At 37.9% G+C, this 23,185-nt stretch overlaps 1 protein-coding gene across 1 annotated transcript in view; it reads left to right on the forward strand.

Moving 5' to 3' along the window:
• DNAH11 (dynein axonemal heavy chain 11) overlaps positions 1–23,185 on the forward strand; it is a 403,839-nt gene that overhangs the window by 309,067 nt on the left and 71,587 nt on the right. Inside the window, exons 64-65 of the mRNA XM_017526963.2 lie at positions 6,561–6,796; positions 8,273–8,395. Coding sequence (XP_017382452.1) covers positions 6,561–6,796; positions 8,273–8,395 — 359 coding nt within the window. The remainder of the gene's footprint in view (positions 1–6,560; positions 6,797–8,272; positions 8,396–23,185) is intronic.

Genomic DNA, 23,185 nt, shown 5'->3' on the forward strand with positions numbered 1-23,185 from the left:
GATGGTGTTTCATCATTTTGCCTAGGCTGGTCTTGAACTCCTGACCGCAGGTGATTCACCTGCCTCAGCTTCCTAAAGTGCTAGGATTACAGGTGTGAGCCACTATGCCTGACTGATTTTATTTTTGCACATGATAAAAGATGGGAATAGTTTTTCTTATGTTAGTGATGGTTTCAACAAGAACATAAAAATTAATTATGTAAACTATGGAGTTATAGTTGGAAAAGTATTTTAAACAAAAGTGATAACTGAAATCAAACTCAGATTATCATGTTATTGAATAGCATGAAACTTTTTGTTTTCTTACTAATATTATGGGTTATTTGTTAAAGATTTTTAAAAGACTACTTTCAGACTTAAAGTATAGCATTTTATGTAAGTATAAAGTATATTCCCCTAAATTTGAAAATTCAAACCCATAAGCAAAGTGAAGTAATAGATTTGGAAGATCTAAAATCATCTAGTTTAAGATCCTGCTTGTACAAATGAGAAAACTGAGAAAGCAAGTCTAAATGATTCCTCTTCAATCATATAGAATAGAAAATCAGACCTCCTGTTTTCCAGGACTCTATTTTCTGTACAATACTGTCATCTCAATTCATTGAAATAGATTCTTAGTTTATATATCCAGTCCTTTCTGGAGTATGGAGACAAGATGGACATGGGCACAGATATTGATAGATAATTGAAGCAGTCACACCTGCTGGTCTCTGTTACTTCAAGGAAGTAGGAAAATGCAGTGCAAGCTGGCCAGACCAAAGAAAATTGGAATTAGGAGAACACCTTTGACAAGAGTGGTAAAAATATCAAAAATACCTGTGAAGGGCAACAGGGGAGTAGGTGGTCAGAGTCTCCAAGCAGCTTTAAGAAACCCAAGATGTATTTGAACAAGATGAGTTTGTAGTCACAGTAATAAAGCTTTCATCAGCAGTATTCAAAGTCCAGGAGTAAAAAGAGAGGACAGAGAATGCCAAATCCAGCCATGTACAACATTTATAGGCAGGTAAGCCAGAAAGAAAGGAGGTGAGGAAAGTCATACAGTGACTAGCAGAACATTTAAGGAATGGGAAGTGCACTTTAGGCTGAAAAGAGATGGGAGGTTAGCCAGAAGTTAGTGTTAAAATATGGTAAATTTCCCCAAAACATTAAAGACAGAATTATCATATGTTCCAAAAATTCTGCTTCTTGGTGTATACCCCAAAGAAACAAAAGTAGGAATTCAAACAGATGTTTGCATGCTGTTGTTCATAGCAGCACTATTCACAGTAGCCAAAAGATGGAAGCAATTCTTCCGTGGACACAATGGATTTTTCAACATAAGATCATAAACATACAATAGAACGTTACTCAGCCTTAAAAATGGAGAAGATTCTGGTACATGCTGCAACTTGGATGAACCTTGTCAATATTAGGCTAACTGAAATAAGCCACTCACAAAAGGACAAATACTGTATGATTCCACTTTAGGAGGGAACTAGGGCATTCACATTCATAGAGACAGAAAGTGGAATGATGGTTAGCAGGGGCTGGGAGAGGGAGGAATGGGGAGTTATTCTTTAATAGGTATGTTTCAGTTTGGGAAGATGAAAAAGTTCTGGAGATAGATAACAATGGTTGTACAACAATGTGAATGTACTTAATGCCACTTGAACTGTACACTTGGAATAGTTAAAATAACACATTTTATGTTACGTATATTTTACCACAATAAAACAGTAAATAGTTGGCTAAAGGCCTGGTGTCTTTTTTTTTTTTTTTTTTTTTTTGAGACAGAGTCTCACTCTTTTGCCCAGGCTGGAGTGCAGTGGTGCAATTTTGACTCACTGCAACCTTCATCTCCCAGGTTCTGGCAAATTCTCCTCCCTCAGCCTCCCAAGTACGTGGGACTACAGGCACATGCCATCACACCCAGCTAATTTTTTGTACTTTTAGTAGGGACAAGGTTTCACCATCTTAGCCAGGTTGGTCTCAATCTCCTGACCTCGTGATCCACCCACCTCAGCCTCCCAAAGAGCTGGGATTACAGGCATGAGCCACTGTGCCTGGCCTGGCCTGGTGTCTCAATAGTATTTGTGAGAGTGTTACATTTGAAGACAAGAGATATAGACAGTCATAATCCAAGAGTTAGGCATAGGAATTTTAGGTTTCAATGGTGAAAATTTCAGATTTTTACAAAGTCTGGGTCAACATTTCCCATCGAAAAAGGAGGTACTCTAATACCCCACCAAAAACATATCAACATCATGGGAGGAGGGGGTGCACATATCGGAAGCCAGGGAAAGGGTGTTGTATAATCCTCCCAGGTGATTCTCACGTTGTCCCCTTCCTCCCCCAATTGCCCCAGCATGCTGGAGTAGAAAGGAAATACAGTGCTTTAACATGACAGATGTCAAGGCCAGAGAGTGGATTCATCATCTGCATGGGCACTGAGGTTGTCAGGGATTGATAGCAGAACTTGGAAAGGCGAGAAGGACCAATAGCTGTATCATTCATAAGGTGAGGAAATAGGTGGAAGATTGTATATCTGGATACTATGGGTCTTGAAGGTGGCATTTTGACTTAAGGATGGAAGAATCATCGTTGGGTTGACTTAAAGGGAAAAAAGAATGGCAACTCTTTCCCACATCCACTTTTCAGTTATGGCGGTATTAAGAAAATGGACTGTCTGCCACTGTGGTGGCTCACATCTCTCAGTGCTTTGGGAGGCCAAGGCAGGAGGATCCCTTGAGGCCAGGAGTTTGAGACAAGCCTGGGCAACACAGTGAGACCCTATCTCTACAAAAAAAAAAAAAATTAAAATACCCAGCCAGGTGTGGTGGCAAAGAGGCTGAGGAGGGAGGATCAGTTGAGCTCAAGAGTTAGAGGTTACAGTGAGCTATGATGGCACCACTGAACTCCAGGCTGGGTGACAGAGGGAGAACTTATTTCAAAAAGAAAGAAAGAGAAAGAGAAAAAGAGAAAGGGGAGAAGGGAAGGGAAGAAGGGAGGAAAATGAACTATTTCCCCTTGAGAAAGCTCTCAAGTGAAATGAGACTCTACAACAATGACACTTGCATCCCAGCCTCATGTTAAAATCATGTGAGAGAGAACTTTTAAAGTGCATTGATGCCAGTTGAAGCTGAATCAGTGGGGGGAAGGACCATATCTCTTGGTAGCTTTCCCCCCATTTACCCCCACACAGAGTCTTGCTCTGTTGCCCAGGCTGGAGTGCAGTGGCACAATCTCGGTTCAGTGCAGTCTCTGCCTTCCAGATTCAAGTGATTGTCCTGCCTCAGCCCCCTAAGTAGCTGGGACTTCATAGGTGCGCATCACCACACCCAGCTAATTTTTTTATTTTTAGTAGAGTTTGGGTTTCACCATATTGGGCAAGATGGTCTCTATCTATCTCTTGACCGCATGATCTGCCCTCCTCAGCCTCCCAACGTGCTGGGATTGCAGGCATGAGTCACTGCACCCAGCCTCCTGTTGGCAGCTTTTTAGAGCTATCCCATAATTCCAATATCCAGCCTGGGGTTGACAGCCATTGCCCTGGGTTAAGACAAGCAGGTAGAGAACATAAGGCAATTTGGTCCAAACAGGACTAATATACTAAAGGGTATGGGGGAAGGGTTGTCAGAAAGTACAACCATAGGCGCATAGTTTGAGGGATGGGACAGGGAGAAAACAGTAACACAGAGGGTAGTGGCTGAAATGGCCTTGAGGATCCAAATCACACTGTTTTCCCAAGGTGTTTCAATCCAAAGTTGTGGTTTGCTGAGCAGATGGACAGAGTCACAGGCAAGTTCAAGGCAGCCTTTGCGCTCTACTCCTTGCTTTGACCCAGCAGTTTATAGACAGAGCAAATACATGGCGTTATTAGTGCTTGTAATTAGTTAACAGTTTTTAATTAGTTATTACCAGCACTAATTCTAAGCCTCTATGTCCTAAGCAATAAAATAGAGCTATCTACCTTGCAGAACTCTTGTAAGAGTTAAATGAGAAAATGGAAAGAATGAATATATATGAATAACTTTTGTGAACGTATTCAAGCCTTACATAAACATTAGCTGTTACGTTACCATAACATTAGGAGAAACTGGAAGTATTGCCTCCACGGGAAATTACCCCTTTTTCTTAAGAATATGCTAGTTGGTCAGTCTTTGGAGGACTGATGGGCATTCGGTGTTAGGACTAATTTCACTTTGGCTCATGGCATGTGCTTCCAGCCTTGTCTTTTCTCTCTAGCAAATGCTTCTTTTCCAAGGAGTGAGCCTCCTTCTGTGTGTGTTCAGTGTGTTCAGCCCCACCTCGTAGTAACAACCTGACTCGCAACATGCTGACCCTACTAGTAGAGCAAGTAGACGGAGCCTTTCAACAGGCTGGCTTTAGAAACAGACTTTGAACTTAAAGGGTTCCCTCTTTGTACTTGGTTTCCAAACCCATTTTCCTTGCTGAAGACTCCAAGAAATTCTGAAAAGACAAGTTCATTATAATAAAAAGTTATACTCTAATATGTTCCTTAAGGAAGGGGATATTTCTGAGAAATGTGTGTTGCTGTACTTACAGAGACCTAGATGGGAGAGCCAAGTACACACCGAGGCTACATGGCATAGCCTATTGCTCCTAGGCTACAAACCTGCACAGCATGTTAGTTTATTGAATACTGTAGGCAATGGTAAAACAGTAATAAGTGTTTGTGCATCTAAATCTATCCAAATGTAGAAAAGATACACTGAAAATATAGCCTAGAAGACTAAGGTAGGTACACCCGGATAGAGCAGCTATCCTGAATGGAGCTTGCAGAACTGGAAATTGCTCTGGCTTAGTGACTCTTCTACTTAATGCACACAGCTGAAACAATTGGGCACTGTGAGTAACCTTGATTTCTGAAGCTAAAAGGACTACTGTGAACCAATACAAAGTCCACGGTAGTCTACAGTAATGTCCTAGGCCTTCACATTCACTGTGAATGTGACTAAGCTAGTGCTCGGGGGAGACTGGTGTTCTCTTTCATCCCTAGCTCTGTACTCTGCACAGAGTAGGTGCTCAAACTATTGATTTTGGATAGGGGATCTGCAGGTGCACCTTCTGTTAGTCCTTTTAGCTTCAGAAATCAAAGTTACTCACAGCCACCAATTGTTTCAGCTGTTTATATTATGTAGAAGTAACAAATTAAAGCCACATATCTCTTGCCAATAGAGAGTACTTACTCTAAAAGATCAAATTGCCTGTGTCTCTAAGGGAACTATGTATCAAGTCAGATACCAAGACTTGTTCAGTATCACTAGGAGATAAGATCTGATTCATTTTTAAGATAACACTGTAGTCAGAGGCATTAAGAATATTATGCTATTTTTCCTATATTCATATCAAATTTCATCCCAGCCTTAATGTGGGAATCCTTTCAGCATTTTGTTTTGAAGCTCTTTGACAAACCAATGAACCAAACTGTTCCGTCCTCTACCTAGTACAGGTGGGTTCTCACTGCAGTCTCTTATGGAGGAATGCTTCCATGTTAACTGCCCCAGCAAGCCGGGCGGCTAGCTCCGTATTCATCCTGCACATTTTGGTGTCTCCAGACAGTGTTTCATGTGTGCAGAAAATGCTCAATAATTTTCTCGTGATTGATGACTGAAGGAGTGAACAAATACATTCTTTAATAAGTTTTTGCCACAATATTCTTTGTTGTCAATTTTTATAAAGAATGATCCTTATTCTTGAAAATGGATTGTTCTGTCCACCCCGCTTGCCCCTCTCTCTTGCCCCTCCCCTGTCTTGCCCCTCCTCCTCTCACCCCTCCTTATCTCTTGCGCCTCCCCCCTCTTGCCCCTCCCCTCTTGCCCCCTCTCTTGCCCCTCCCCCTCTCTTGCCCCTTGTCTCTTGCACCTCCCCCCTCTTGCCACCTCTCTCCTCTCTTGCCCCTCCCCCCTCTTACCCCCTTCTCTTTTCCCCTCCCCCCTTTTGCCCATCCCTACTCTCTTGCCCCTCCCCATCCACTTACTTTACAATGCAGTCAAGGCATAGAGAATTTCCTCTCAGCCTGGAAGTGACATTAAGTTCCTTTGCAGAACTGAGAAGTTGTTGGAGTTCCAGTGTACTGAGTACTTTTCATTAACCCATCCAGAAAGAGAGTTCATCTCTTTGCAGGATTGGTGGGTAGTGGGTAGAAAAAAATTAAGTGCCTGAGCAAGATACTGCATTTTAGCATTGCTTATGAGGGGGTGGGGGATGTGGATTGCTCCATGGGCAAATAGGCTTCTGATATCCTGCCATTCTTCCTTGTGTGTAAATTCACTCTTACCTAAGTATGGGGTAAAGTCTCTCTCAGTTGAAGCCCAGTAGATGCACTTGATAAAACAGATGTTGAATCCACGGTTGACAGAATTCTGAGATGTGGAATACTGGGTTTATCAAGTCAAACTTCCTCTAATGATAAGTTGTGTTTGCCTTCTGAGAATCCACAGAGAATTTGCATGTGTTTCCCTAGAGTTACTTTCTCATGGCTTTGTTCTCATGTTTTCTTGTCTGCCTGCTCTGTCTGCCGCATGGCCAATTTGTTGCATTCAACTCTGATTTTAAAGGTTTTCCTTCCACTAACTGAAGGCCTGGACTTGATTTCCATGTTGACGGATGATGCTACAGTTGCTGCCTGGAATAATGAAGGCCTGCCCAGCGACAGAATGTCCACTGAAAATGCTGCTATCCTAACACACTGTGAGCGCTGGCCTCTGGTGATAGATCCCCAGCAGCAGGGAATTAAGTGGATCAAGAATAAGTATGGAACGGACCTGAAAGTCACACATTTGGGCCAAAAAGGGTATGTGAAGTTTGAAGGCTTTCTGTTTACCTGCTGTGCAGTGGGTCTGATTTATATCAAGGAGTGATGTTTCTTAGACCTCTCCAGCACATTGATGTGTTACAGTTTGGTGCTAGTTTTTTTATCTGCCTGCTCGTGTTTCATATAACTATCTGTGTTGAAAAGGCATTCATGTTGGATGGCATCACGTTATTGGAAGAAGAGATAAGATTGAAGGTTAGAAAGGAAAAATATGTAAATTTTCTAAAGCCAGGAATGGATATGTATTATATATCCATTATATATATTACATTCCTTCTCTGGAGTGTTTGGATAGTAACACAAGAATTGTCAGCGGTGCCTCCAGGTTTAATGATGGTCTGGTCATATTCCTAAATCTATACTTCGCCTATAGAAGGCTCTTAACATGGCTACAAATCCCAACATTGGATGCCTGAAGTTAATTTAATATCTTAGTCAAGATTTACGTGTCACTTATGAGAAGTGAATCTGCTCCGAGACACTCTGTTACTGAGTCATCATGATAATACTGTCCTATAGATAGAAAGCTGTCTTGTATGCAGTTGCTATTCAGTTAATGTTGAATAAATTGTTTTAGAACTATGGATATGTCACTTGACCTTTCCATTCTTTTTTTATACATAGAGTGAAATAAGAAATTTCTGTAGTTATACAAGTAAATGTAGCTCTTAGACCAGGTGCAGTAGCTCATGTCTACAATCCCAGCACTTTAGGAGGTTGAGGCAGGAGGATTGCTTAAAGCCAAAAGTTCAAGACCAGCCTGGGAAACATAGTGAAACTGCCATCTCTACCAAAAAAAAAAAAAAAAAAAGTAGCCAGGTATGGCAGTGCCTACCTATAGTCCCAGCTATTTGGGAGGCTGAGGCAGGAGGATCACTTGAGCCCTGGAGATTGAGGCTACATTGAACCATAAACATGCCACTGCACTCCAGCCTGGACAACAGAGTAAGACCTCATCTCTATTTTTTAAATGTAGTTCTTGCTTATCTGAATACTTGGAGAAAATTATTTTTGGTAGGGAGATAATTTTTTGGAGGGTAAGACCGAAATAAAGTGACAGCTCGCCATTTTAAGTAACTAAACTTAAAGGTTTAAAAAATTAAAGTCTGATCAAATTATAAAGCAATTTATACATGAATTTTTCATTAAAAAAAAGACCCTTCAAATGAATTTAAATGTATGATATTTGGGTAAGTTATGCTTGTTTAAACTATGGTTGCTATTACAAGCAACTAATCTACACATAGATTTATTATTTCAAATGATTGAATTTCACTTGAAAAATATGACTAACATGTATCTTAAAACCTCATCTTTAATTTCTGTGTAATCTAAAGGAAACTACTGCTTTATAAAATAGTTTTCTCTATTAATGATAATTTAATCATATAAATAATATTGAACATTTTTATGCCAGTTGACATTTTATTATCTCAAATCCCACTGAATTTTAAGGTTTTTGAATGCCATAGAAACTGCTTTGGCCTTTGGTGATGTCATCTTAATTGAAAATCTCAAGGAAACGATAGATCCAGTCCTGGATCCACTACTTGGCAGGAACACAATTAAAAAAGGAAAGTAAGTATTCTGGAATTTTTAACATCTATTTCGTGCTAAGTGATTTTCAGCAGCAGCATGTGTTTCTTAGCCTCATAATAAGCGGTGTATTGAAATCTCGGTGATATTTCTGAGTTTCCATTTTATGTACCTACATTCCAAGGCCAAGGCAACCACAACATAATCTAGACTTTCAGACTATTTGGAGGATTTCGATTTGTTTTATCCAATTCATGATTTATGGACCAAAAAAATGCATTGTTATAAATCAGAGAATAGTTGCCTCTTTAAATTTATACCGGTGTTTCTCTAACTTCAGTAATTTGCACAACACCTTGAATATGGTTGCATATCTACATATCACTTGTACCTGTTTACTTAATATTTTTCTTAAACTAGATTTTATATCCATTCACTGTTTTTTAAAATCAGGTTGCATTTACTGTGCTAACTCTGTTTTGTTTCTAATATACTTAAAATGTAACCATTCAGAAAAGGAGAGCAAATGAGTGGATCCCTGAAATCACCCCTTATGCCAACAGTGTTGGATTATCAGTAACAAAGAAACACTTTCTCCTACCCCTCCAGGAGCTATGTGTGACTTTCTAAGTGGCTGCCATTCTCCTAAGACAATATACTTCCCAGAACATTCTCTTAGGGGCATTGAAGCCACTTCTGAAGAGTCATCATGTCACTTTCCTGTCGATGTGTGAAAGGTCAGGTGCAGCAATTGTGTCTTCAGTCGAGTCTGGGCGGTCATAGGGGAAACTGGCACTCCAGAGACTCCTATGCCTCTTCGCACAAGCAATCGACATTGACTAGACTTAATTCACTGGATTTCCTTCTCTCTCTCCTTTTTTTTCTTCAAAGAGATATAATTTCAGAACTTCCCCCACCCTGTTCTTCCTTAACACCCATGCTCTGCCCCTAAGGTGTCTGTCTCCTTTTTCATCACTAGATTATTCCTGTCAGTTTTAAGTGGAAATAAGCCTACATCAGGGGGACTAACTTCTTGGTCTCTAACTAATTTGTATGGTATTTATCATACAGCTCACTAAGTAAATCCATTCAGAGTGACTGACAACTTATAATTGTTTAATAAGCCAAAATTTGCCCAGGCACACATTTAGAACAATCTAATAAGCCACTTGACAAACTACAACTTTTAACATAAATATAATTGTAGCTGTGTCTGATGTGTTAAAAATATAGTGTAAAATCTTGAATGTCAGTAAAGTGAAATCCTTGTTATTAACGTTCTGACTCTATTATGAAGACCTAAAATTTTTATCAGTTAAATGCATGTTATCTGGGCTTCAACTTCAACTTTCAGTAGCACAATTTAGGTGTAAATAATTTGTTGATTCTCATTACATATATAGTTGGATAATCTGAAATTTCCAAAGACTGATAAATTTGAGTCATGATTCCCGGTATGGATGTAGTTAACTATCAGTGAGGATTTTAGAGGTCTTCAATTTTAGAAATAAATTTTACATAGAACTTCAAGTCTTTATCACAAAATATCAGACCAGAACAATTTAATTCAAATTAATAATATTTATGGAATATTTTCTCTCTGTTAGGCCTTATAGAATTGATCATGTTATTCTAGCATTTCTTTTAAGGCCAAGAAGATGTAAGATAATCGGTAAGAATATAGCAAACGGAGCTGATTGTATCCAGTTGTTATATTTAACAGTCCTGGCTCCTAAACCCTTATGCCTGGGAACAACTGCTTGCTTGAGGGTGAATCTCAACTCTCTATCCTCAACTCTTCCTCCTTCCCTCTTGCATGTAGATGTTTTTATAGTATCTTCACCCAGAGACTGTGAGTGCCAGTGGATTCCTTAAATATCCTCTCAATTGCTGAATAAACCTTCTCTGAGCACTGCTATATGCCATGTACTGTACTGGGGTCTGCAGATTTAGTGTGATGAGAAACAGACCCTACACTTGAGGAAGCTACATTTCTGTTAGGAAAGACAGACCTATAAATAATCAATGAATGTAAAGCAGAACCATTGGCGTGGTGATACATGTATACATAGCAAGGAGTTGTCAGCTTCATAGTGGAGACTTGAAAAGACTTCTTGGAAAAGAATTACCTTTGATTACATTTTTATTTAATGCAAGTCTCAAAAGTTAAGTAAGTGTTTCTGAGGTACCAAGTGGGAGAAGAGAATCTTGGAGAGAGAGCCCTAATTTCAAATAGCAAAACACACAAAACAATCCAGCAGCTTTGGGGAACTGCAAATAGAATCCAAATGTGTGGAGACTCTGTTGGGCAGGAAAAGAGAGGGATGTGGACTGGGATAGATGAGACCAGAGAAGAAAGCAGGACCCAGAGCACAGACTTCCTTGGTTGATCCCTAGGTTGGCCTTTATCTGTATGTCGATAATTTCTAACCTCTCCTAAATACACCCAAGGGGCCTGTTTCTACAGTTACACTGGCTGGCAGTAGCAATTGTTTTTAAAGGACCATGCCTTCCTGGAGTCTCCATATTTTCACTCGAGAATCATGATCATAAGTCATTGGAGAAGCTAGTAAGAACTCCCATGCATGTGGAAGCAGAGTGAGCAGATGAATGTTTCTGAAAGTATGGCATGAAGAGGCGTGGACCTAGAGCCAGAGTCCAGTTAGTAAATAATTGGAGTAATCCATTAGTTGAGACATGGTATGAGCCTAAACTTAGGCAGTGACAGGAAAGAGAGGAGAGGACATATCAGTGTGATAACAAGGTGTTAATACCACCAGTTTATGGTAATTAATTGGATATTATTGGTGGGGAGAAAGGAAGGTTCAAGGATGGTTTGTTCTGCCTTCTGTCAGATAAATGATATTGTGCTTTATGGAGAAAGAGGTTTAGAGGCAATTTTGAAAATGCCATTTAGACCCCACGAAGTCAGGATTTCTAAAACATTTGTGATAGCTTAAGGCAGCAAGGGGATAAGAGTAAGTATGGGAAAAGAAGTAATGATTTCTCTTACTTGTAAATGCAAAGGTTGAGGTACTTCTTTAACACTCATTTCTAAACCAGAAGTCTGAAAAGAAGCTGGACATGTGACTATGGAGCTTAATAAAAGAATGTTGGTTGACCATGTAGACCAGGCGTATCTATCTAGAGAAGCAATTACGCCATCATGGTGGATGTGATTATCTAGGGAGACTCTATACAGCCAGAAAAACAGGGCACCCTGTCTTCCCTCTGCTCTTTTCCCATGAGAAAAATGGGGACCCAGAGACATTAATTAATGTCCTCTTGCATACCCTATAACTATATGAAGGTTATGTGAAAACCTGATTTCTTTAACAGCTCTTTCTCCTTTTTGTGTTTTTTAATTGCTCTGTCCTAGTTGTACGTATTTTGGGGGGTACATGAGATATTTTGATACATGTATACAATGTGTGATGATCAAATCAGGATGATTGGGATATCTGTCATATCAAATGTTTTTCTTTATGTTGAGAACATTACAGTTTTTCTCTTCTAGCTATATTGAAATATACGATAAATTATTAACTATAATTTTCTACTATTCTGTTGAATACTAGAATTATTAGAATTATTCCTTCTAACTGTATTTTTGTACCCACTAACCAACATTTCCTTATCTTCCACCTCCCCCGCTGACTTCCTTTCCTGGCCTCTTGTAGCCACCATTCTACTGTTTGCCTCCATGAGACCCACTTTTTTAGCTTCTGCATATGAGTAAGAAAATACCTTATTTGTCTTTTTGTGCCAGGCTTATTTCACTTGATATAATACCCTCCAGTTCTATCCATGTTGCTGCAAATGACAGTTTCATTTATTTTTATGGATGAATAATATTTCACTGTGTATACATACCACAATTGCTTTATCCATTTGTGTTCATGTGTTTTGCATTACTATAAAGGAATACCTGAGACTGGGTAATTTATTTTTGTTTAAAGATAATGATTTAGCTCATGGTTCTGTAGGCTGTACAAGAAACATAGTGCCAGCATCTGCTTCTGGTGAAGCCTACAATCACAGTGGAAGGTAAATGAGGAGCAGATATGTCACACAGCAAGAAAGGGGGCAATAGAGTGGGCAGGAGGAGCCAGGCTCTTTTAAACAACCATATATCAAGGTAACTCATTCCCACAGGGAGGACCCCAAGTCATTCATGAGAGATCTGCCCCCATGACCCAAACATTTTCCACCAGGCCCACCTCCAACATAGGTGGTCACATTTCAGCATGAGATTTGAAGAAGACAGATATTCAAACTATTTCACAATTCACCCACTGATGGACACTCAAGATGATTTCTTATCTTGGTTATTGTGAATATTGCTGCAGTAAACATGGGAATGCAGATACTTTTTCGATACACTGATTTCATTTCTTTTAGATATATGCCCAGTAGTCAGATTGCTGGATCGTGTGGCATGATCCTGAGGAATCTACATACTATTTTCCATAGTGGCTATACTAATTTACATTCCCACCAACAGTGTACAGTGTTCTCCTTTCTCACATTTGTTATTTTCTGTCTTTTTGGTAATAGCCATTCTAACTGGGATGAGTTTTGATGTACATTTTTCTGATGATTAATAATGTTGAGAACTTTTCAGACACCTGTTGGCCATTTGTATATCTTCTTTTGAGAAAGATGTATTCAGGTCTTTTTCCCATTTTTAAATCAGATTATTTGCTTTTTTTTTTTCCGCTATTGGGCTGAGTTCCTGATATATTCTAGCTATTAATCCTTCATCAGAAGGATACTTTGCAAATACTTTCTCCCATTCTGTAGTTGTCTCTTCACTCCATTGATTGTTGCCTTTGTTGTACAGAAGCTTTTTAGCTTGATGCAATCACATCTGTATATTGTTGATTTTGTTGCTGTTCTTTTTGAGGTCTTATCCCCCAGATCTTTTAACCAGATTTTTCAAATAAACAGGCATTACTTTCGTTCTGTAGGGTTTTTATGAGTGCTACTTTACCAGTCTAACTTTTTCCCTGCCCCTCAGTTTTTTCCCAAGCCTTGTTTATTTACCATCAATGTTTGGAAACTATGTTTTTCATACCTACAGTTTCCTCTAATATAGCCCAAGCCTTTCATTTCTTCATGCCACAGATAATTCCCCCTCCTATGATATTTTATTTTATCTAACTTTTCTTTTCACAGATCTTAAGTTCACTAAATTTAGGAGGTAACTGCTATTTAGCCAATAGCAGTTAAATGTTAACAGGAAGTTTTAATTTTCCATATTTAATGCCGCCCATGCCTAGTATATTTTCCCTGTGTCATTTTGCCATTTTTTTCTCCCCCTTATAATATGCTTAGTTTTTTTCTCACTCGTGCATAACCTTAATTAATTATAAATTATTTATGGATAAGAATCATATATGACTTAAAAAGATGGTTAGCCAAGATAAAAGAACATACAAACATAAAACTTTTATTTCAGTTACCATGGCAGATTAGATATTTGAAAAAACCTAAATATATTAGCTAAAATACCTAAATACATTAGTTAAAATATTAAAAACATCTTTTGAAATGTATTACTGAGTTGACCAAAAAAAACATAAGGGGGCAACCAAAAAGCAGGAACTCATACAAGGAACACCGAAGATTGTTTCCTTCCTGAGGGTACCTGCTAAAACCTGATGACCTTGGGTTTCTCTTTTGAGAAGGTATAAAGCTTGGACAGGCCTGGGGCCTGTTCAGGGTATGTAGTCTGCTAAGAGATTCCTGTATAAAGCTAGAGGACACATCTTCCATTTAAGGATGAATCTGTTAAAATTAATAAACACAAATAATTGCTAAACCGAGAAAACTTTCCTTTTCTAGCTTGGCACTGAGAAGAGGCAGAAAAAAATGTCCTATCCTAGTTGCATCCTAGGAGTATTTTGGGTTTTTACTGTGTTTAAATTTTATTATTTAATACTGAGACCTATAAAATACCTAACATATAGAGTTATAAAGCATAATAAATTAGACATGTTATCTGCCATTCAAATTATTGTCAATATCCTTTAAGTTACTTTTGTGTTCCCCTCCTTGACAATTCTGCCTCCACTTCCAAAGGTAACCAGTGTTCACATATTGGAATGATATGATCAGTTCCATAAAGCCTAACAGACAGGACATAGTAAATATTATTTACTTAATACTTTTAATAACATACATAAAATATATTTTTAATTCAGTGAATAAATACATATTTAGTCAAGTTTCTAGAATGTGACAGGCATATAAAGATCAAAGAGCTGTCAAAAGATAAGTAAAAGATCTAAATAGACATTTCTCCAAAGAAGATACACAGCCAGTAAGCACATGAAAAGATACACAACATGATTAGTCATCAGGGACATGCAAATCAAAGCCACAAGAAGGTGAAGATCCTGAATGTTGCTTATCACTTCATTGTAATGTTTTATCATATGTGTGTATATTCTTAAACAACATATTGCTTTGGAGCTTTATAAAAACACCTTATAGTGTATATAGTTTAAAAGGACTTGATGTTTTCCCTCAATCATATGTATCTGAGATTTAATCTACATTGTTGCTACTGGCTCTAGTTCTTTCAATTTCATTACTATAATATTCTTTTTGGTTTGTTTGAGACAGCCTCACTCTGTCACCCAGGCAGGAGTGCAGTGGCGCAATCTTGGCTCACTGCAGCCTCTACCTTCCGGGTTCAAGTGATTCTCCTGCCTCAGCCTCCCGAGTAGCTGAGATTATAGGCACCTGCTACCAGCCTGGCTAATTTTTGTACTTTTAGTAGAGATGGGGTTTCACCATTTTGGCCAGGCTGGTCTCAGTCTTGACTTCAAGTGATCTGCCTGCCTTGGCCTCCCAAAGTGCTGAGATTACAGGCATAAGCCATCATGCCCGGCCTATTACTGTAATATTTAATGATAATATTAAATATATTTAATTAAATATTACTATAATGATAGGAGTGTTCCTCAATTTATTGAACATTCTTATTGAAGGAAATTTTTGTTGTTTTTAGATTTTTTGCTATTATCAGTGATGCTGCTATAAATATTAGTGAATATTCATGCATGCATCTACAGGTACACACATTCATGTATACATCTACACATATACACAGCAAGCTTCTTAAGTGTTTATATTCTGTAGTAGGATAGTTGGGTGGCAGAATGTATGCACAGTCAACTTTAAAAGATAATACCAAATTGTTTTCCAGAGTGTTTAGAAATTTACATGCTTACCGGTAGTATCTAAGAATTATGGGGTGGTTGCGGTGGCTCACACCTGTAATCCCAGCACTTTGGGAGGCCGAGGTGGAAACTTCACAAGGTCAGGAGTTCAAGACCAGCCTGGCCAACATAGTGAAACCCCGTCTCTACTAAAAAAACAAAAAATTAGCCGGGCGTGGTGGTGGGCACCTGTAATCCCAACTACTGTGGAGGCTGAGGCAGGAGAATCTCTTGAACCCAGGAGGCAGAGGTTGCAGTGAGCTGAAATTGTACTGTTGCACTCCAGCCCAGGTGACAGTGTGAGACTCCATCTCAAAAAAAAAAAAAAAAAAAAAAATTGTGGAGTCTTCCAGAGAACTAAGAGGAACTTTTATGCTTCTGTTGCTTTTACAATCCAAAAGCTTTCCCATATTTAATACTATTAGCGACCTCTTCCTATGTCAAACTATTTCTGCCTCCTTTTTTTCCCACTTTTATTTTTGAATGAACAAATTGAGGGCATACTAAGCTTTCAAAATAGTTTTGTTACAAAAGCTTAAAAAGCACTTTGATGGAATAATAGACATTGGAAACTCTGAAAGGTGGGACCCTGGAAAGGAGAGTGAGTGTTAAGAAGTAACCTAATGGGCACATTGTATGTTTCTTGGTAATGGTTACATAGAAAGCACAGACTCCACCACACCACCACGCAATGTATCCAGGCGACAAAACTTCTGTCATACACCCTAAATCTATAAAAGTCATTTTCTTAAGAAGCATTTTGAATAAATTTTGGTATTTTTGTTATTGCATTGTTTTGCTTGATAAAAGTATCTTTAAAAAAAAGAAAATGCTTTCTCATTCCCTCATGTAACTCTTAAAAAGTAGTCACACATATACAAAGTAGGAGATATGGTAAAATAAAAATTAGATTGCTACAAATATAAATTATTTTTCTTTTTTTTGATGAAATAAATAAAAGTTGGGAGAAAATACAAAAGAAAATTAATGGGAAAATGTTATATGTATTTAATAATGGAGCTACCCATTTGCAGTGTTAGGAACAGAAAATTTTTGAAAATTAATCTACATGTTTGTAAATTTTATAATGGATCTTTCTGTTTTGACCTCCAGCAATGAACAGTTCACTTGATTTCTCTGTCCTCTTTTTTTTTCCTGTGTGATTCTATCTTTATGTAACCTGTGGCTTTACAAATGTTTTTCTTGGTGTTATAAAGACAAGATAGCATTGAAAAGAGAGAGCAAGGAAAACAACCTACAGGGACTGCGGAGCTGCCACATTCACCCAGAATGTCTTTATCATATCCTCAAATGCAGGTGGGATAACACTACCCTCCTTTGAGAAACTCACATCTCTCAGAAGGTTTTTGGCTATCAATAGTGTTTTTGTATATTCTAGTTCTGTTTGCGTGGGGGAGGTTTTTTTTTGTTTTTTTTTTTAAACCAGTATTAGTTTATTCTTCCTAATAATGAATGTCTGAGAGATGTTTGTGATAGATACAGCATAGTCCAAAAGTTGAAGTTTATTAATAATTGGAACGTTGTGGAGTATGAAGTAATGAATACTAATTACTCCTTTCATGTCTGACAGCTCCCTGTGGACCAATACATCAGCCCAGACTTTAATTTGGTTCGAGTAATGGTTTCATCAATAGCACATTAAATCTGTGTGTGAGAAGATATACAGGTGAACCTGGCCCACACAGTAGATACCACTGTCATAAAATGGCCGCAGGCCGACGACAGCTTGGTAATTACAAATAATTAAATCCACCAAGCTCCAGACAATCCTAATTTTAAATAAAATATATTTTATCATATCAATCGACAAGAAAACATATCTGGAAAGATTTATCAACATGTAATTTTTCCAAAGCAAATTTACTGGCTTACGTATTAGAGAAGTTGCTGATCTGTGAAGCATCTTCATAAAATTATCTCTTTAGTCTTTCAAATACCCCTAAATATTATTGAAATAATTTTTGAAAGACTGGAGTAACTTTACTGCAAGATGTATTTCAGGTTGGAGTATGTAAATATATTTTTTAAAGATATTTTATTCTTAATTCTATATTTACTTTTTACACAATTCTTTTTTATCATGCACTGAGGTACATGTGCAGGTTTGTTACTTAGGTATACATATGCTATGGTGGTTTGCTGTACCCATCAACATGTCATCGTAATAGGCTTTAAGTAGCATGCCCTAGAAAGGAACTTAAAATTGGCTACTAGAAATATTAGCTGTATGAGTTAAAAAATTATTTTTATAGAAATTATATACGAAGAGGGAGATGACATTTTATAGATATTTATTTTATAATGACTAGGTTTCCTGAAAGTTAAGGTTAAGAAGAAGTATTGCTTTCAGTTAGCAAGTTTTGAGTTTATTAACTCTTATTATGTTGCTGTTCTTGAAGTTGATGCCATGCAATTATATTAGAGTTGACTATTGATCTATTCAAATGAGGCCTTAGGTGAGACTTAAGGCATAACCATGTTATACTGAACCCTACAGTGTAGTAGAATGTACTCTCTTGAGTTGGAAGCTTATGGATTTTTTTCTTTTTCTTTTTCTTTTTGAAATGGTGTCTTGCTCTGTCGCCCAGGCTGGAGTGCAGTGGCACGATCTCGGCTCACTGCAACCTCCGCCTCTTAGCTTCAAACGATTCTCCTGCTTCAGCCTCCCGAGTAGCTAGGACCTACAGGTGCCCACCACAACGCCCGGCTAATTTTTGTATTTTTAGTAGAGATGGGGTTTTACCATATTGGTCAGGCTGGTCTTGAACTCCCGACCTCATGTGATCCGCCTGCCTTGGCCTCCATAAATGCTGGGATTACATACATGAACCACCGTGCAGAGCCTAGCTTATAGATTTTAAATGAACTGTAGAGTTGTGTAGTTCTCTCATTATTTCCCTTGCAGTTAAGAATAGATTTATTTTCAAGTTCATTCATGCTCTCCTATAATCGAATTCAGCATTCTAGTCTCTCCTAATTTCCAAATTCAAAATAAAATTTAATTCCCACAAATCTCCAACAGCTTTTCTATTCCTAAATTTAGTAAAGGTTTTTGTTTGTTCGTTTGTTTCTTAACAGTGTAATATCTAGCGTCTGCAGATAAAGCAGCCTCACATTCACAGTCATCTTGGAAATAGCTGTTTGACTTTATCTGAAAATAAGTACCAAACAGGTCTTCAGATTAAGAATCATCAGATTCTTTTCTTTTTGAAAAAACAATCTTCCAATAAAAAAGTGAATGAAATTTTCTTTGTTTCTGCTGCTACGTTATGTGTTTAAAATGGATATGTTGAAGGATGTGTATGTGTGTATCAAAGGAGAAACAGTCTACTTATGACTTGCTTTTTTAATTTTTGGGTTTTTTTTTTTTTTTAAATTTTTAAAGCTGTTTTTAAAAGTTCTTACCTTTTTTGGATGCATATGAAACGTTGATGGCTGAGATAATATAATCTCTCTCATTTTCTTGAGCGGACTCTGTGTGTGTGTGTGTGTGTGTGTGTGTGTGTGTGTGTGTTTTTTTTTTTTTTTTTTTTTGGTTTTTTTTTTTTTTCTGTATAATGTTACTTGGATTCCCAAAGCACCAATGTTATTTTTTTTTTAAATTCTGGTTGAAATTTGCTTTTATCTTAGAAGGACATGTTGTTTATATTAACTGTATGAAGCAACAAGACAATTAACTCATTTCTATTCAGGGTTTTCTTCCCGCCTTTTCTTGAACGTTCTTGCCAGCTGTGCAGCTTTCAACCAAAACCTTTCTTCAGGAAACGGGTTTGACCAACTTGCACAGTCCTTCCTGCTGAGGTTGCTAAGTAACAACTCCCCTCTTGTGGTCTGCCACGTTTGCTACACCTGATCTTTCCCACTGCACTCTTGACTGTAGCTGTTGGAACTCCCAAGTCTAATCCAGAAGCTTTTAATTTTAAACAGCAGGATGTACAGTAAGGCTTTTAGATGTCCACTGAAAAGTTTATTTCTTCTCCTATATGTGTTTCCCTGCCCCACCCCCCCGCAAACTAGTGGGCTATATTACTTGCTTATCTTAAAAAACACCTACTATCTCTTTACCTTGACAAAATGGCTCGTTGAAGCCTCCGGAATGGAGTTTCTCCTATTCAGAGAATATGTTAGCTATCTGAATTGTCCAACTTAGAGTGAGAACCTTCGATATGATAATACAATATCTTAGGAAATATCTGTCCAAACAGCAGATTTTGCAAATCTTTTGAAGAGATTCCTACTGTAGCCATTTCCAGTAAATACTCTGGTCTGAAACAGTAGTAAATCTTCATTCCAAATTAAATATGTTGCTTTCCATGTTTGATTTTAGATGGCAGTGAAAAACAGTGATGATGTTTGTTCAGGTACTCAGAATATCTGATAACTAAATAAATGCATTTCGGTTTTTATAATCCAAAACTGAAGGCATTTCCAACAGTATGCTAAGTCTTGAGAATAGTTCCAATAAAAGTAAAAGGGATGTTCTTCGTTTTCAGATGAAGATTTTAGAAATAAGAATTTCAGATTATAATCTCTAAACTGAAATTCTTATCTTGGTTATATTAAAATAATGGTTCCTTGCCCAGCTCACTGAGATTCTGGATTTCAGGAAAGTGATCATTGGGACCAGTGTTTGGATTGTTCTATCACAGAAGTACTTTGAAAACTAGCCAAGAAATCATTCCCGTGTGTGTGTGTGTGTGTGTGTGTGTACATATGTATATGTATATGTGTGTGTATATGTGTATATATATACATATATCTGTGTGTATATATATACATATATATACATATGTGTGTGTGTGTATATATATATATACACACACACATATATATATATCACTTTAAGTTCTGGGGTACATGTGCTGAATGTGCAGGTATGTGACATAGGTATATATGTACCATGGTGGTTTTGCTGCCCGCATCAACCTGTCATCTACATTAGGTATTTCTCCTAATGCTATCCGTCCCCTAGCCCCCTACCCCTGACAGGCCCTGGTGCGTGATGTTCCCCTCCCTGTGTCCTTGTAGTTTCATTGTTCAACTCTCACTTAAGTGTGAGAACATATGGTGTCTGGTTTTCTGTTCTTGTGTATGTTTGCTGAGAATGATGGTTTCCAGTTTCATCCATGTCCCCACAAAGGACATGAACTCTTCCTTTTTATGGCTGCATAGTATTCCATGGCACATATGTGCCACATTTTCTTTATTCGGTCTATAATTGATAGACATTTGGGCATTTGGATTGGTTCCAAGCCTTTGCTATTGTAAACAGTGCCACAGTAAACATACGTGTGCATGTGTCTTTATAATAGAATGATTTATAATCCTTTGGGTATATACCCAGTAATGGGATTGCTGGGTCAAAGGGAATTTCAATTTCTAGATCCTCGAGGAATTGCCACGCTTTCTTTCACAATGCTTGAACTGATTTACACTCCCACCAACAGTGTAAAAGCGTTCCTATTTCTCCACATCCTCTCCAGCATCTGTTGTTTCCTGACTTTTTAATGATAACCATTCTAACTGGCGTGAGATGGTATCTCATTGTGGTTTTGATTTGCATTTCTCTAATGATCAGTGATGTTGGGCTTTTTTTTCATGTTTGTTGACAGCGTAAATGTCTTCTTTTGAGAACTGTTGGTTCATATCCTTTGCCTACCTTTTGATGTAGTTGTTTGTTTTTTTCTTGTACATTTGTTTAAGTTCTTTGCAGATTCTGGATATTATGATAGATTGCAAAAATTTTCTCTAATTCAGTAGGTTGCCTTTTCACTCTGATTATAGTTTTTCTTATTGTTGTTTTTGCTGTGCAAAGCTCATTAGTTTAATTAGACCCCATTTGTCAGTTTTGTCTTTTGTTGTCATCGCTTTTGGTGTTTTAGTCATTAAGTCTTTGCCCATGCCTATGTCCTGATTGGTATTGCCTAGCTTTTATTCTAGGGTCTTCATGATTTTAGGTGTTACATTTAAGTCTTTAATCCATCTGGAGTTAATTTTTGTGTAAAGTATAAGGAAGGGATCCAGTTTCAGTTTTCTGCATGTGGCTAGCCAGTTTGCCCAACACCATTTATTAAACGGGGAATCCTGTCCCCATTGCTTGGTTTTGTCATGTTTGTCAAAGACCAGATGGTTGTAGATGTGTGGTGTTATTTCTGTGGCCTCTGTTCTGTTCCATTGATGTATATATCTGTTTTGGTGCCTGTACCATGCTGTTTTGATTACTGTAGCCTTGTAGTATAGTTTGAAGTCAGGTAGCATGATGCCTCCAGCTTTGTTCTTTTTGCTTAGGATTGTCTTGGCTATGTGGGCTCTTTTTCGGTTCCATATGAAATTTAAATTGGTTTTTTCTAATTCTGTGAAGAAAGTCAATGGTAGCTTGCTGGGAATAGCATTGAATTTATAAATTACTTTGGGCAGTATGGCCATTTTCACGATATTGATCCTTCCTATCCATAAGCATGGAATGTTTTTCCATTTGTTTGTGTCCTCTGTTATTTCTTTGAGCAGTGGTTTGTAGTTCTCCTTGAAGAGGTACTTCATGTCCTTTGTTGTTTTCCTAGGTATTTTATTCTCTTTGTAGCAGTTGTGAGTAGGGGTTCACTCATGATTTGGCTCTCTGTTTGTCTGTTGTTGGTGTATAGGAATGCTTGTGATTTCTGCACATTGATTTTGTATCCTGAGACTTTGCTGAAGTTACTTATCAGCGTAAGGAGATTTTGGACTGAGATGATGGGGTTTTCTAAATATACAATCATGTCATCTGCAAACAGAGACAATTTGACTTCCCCTCTTCCTGTTTGAATACCCTTTATTCATTTCTTTTGTCTGATTTCCCTGGCCAGAACTTCCAATACTGTGTTGAATAGGAGTGGTGAGAGTGGGCATCCTTGTCTTGCACTGGTTTTCAAAGGGAATGCTTCCAACTTTTGCCCATTCATTATGATATTGGCTGTGGGTTTGTCATAAATAGCTCTTATTATTTTGAGATACACTCCATTAGTACCTAGTTTATTGAGAGTTTTTAGCATGAAAGGGTGTAGAATTTTGTCAAAGGCATTTTCTGCATCTGTTGAGATAATCATGTGATTTTTGTCATTGGTTCTGTTTATGTGATGGATTACATTTGTTGATTTGCATATGTTGAGCCAGCATTGCATCCCAAGGATGAGGCCAACTTGATTGCGGTGGATAAGCTTTTTGATTTACTATTGGATTTGGTTTGCCAGTATTTTATGGAGGATTTTTGCATCGATGTTCATCAGGGATTTTGGCCTGAAATTTTCTTTTTTTGTTGTGTCTCTGCCAGGTTTTGTTATCAGGATGATGCTGGCCTCATAACATGAGTTAGGAAGGCATCTTCTTTTTCTATTGTTTGGAATCGTTTCAGAAGGAATGGTACCAGCTCCTCTTTGTACCTCTGGTAGAATTCAGCTGTGAATCCACATTCCTAAGTGTTTTTAATGTAATTTCCATAGCTATTCTCCACAACAGTAATGACTTTCCATGACTTTTGGTCCCAGGACACTCACTTTTTATCTGGGTTTTGAATAAACATTGAAAGCATTTTGATACTCCCAGTGTA

Source organism: Cebus imitator, unplaced genomic scaffold (genome assembly GCF_001604975.1).
Source record: "Cebus imitator isolate Cc_AM_T3 unplaced genomic scaffold, Cebus_imitator-1.0 Scaffold45, whole genome shotgun sequence".
In the NCBI taxonomy this organism is placed as follows: Eukaryota; Metazoa; Chordata; class Mammalia; order Primates; family Cebidae; genus Cebus; species Cebus imitator.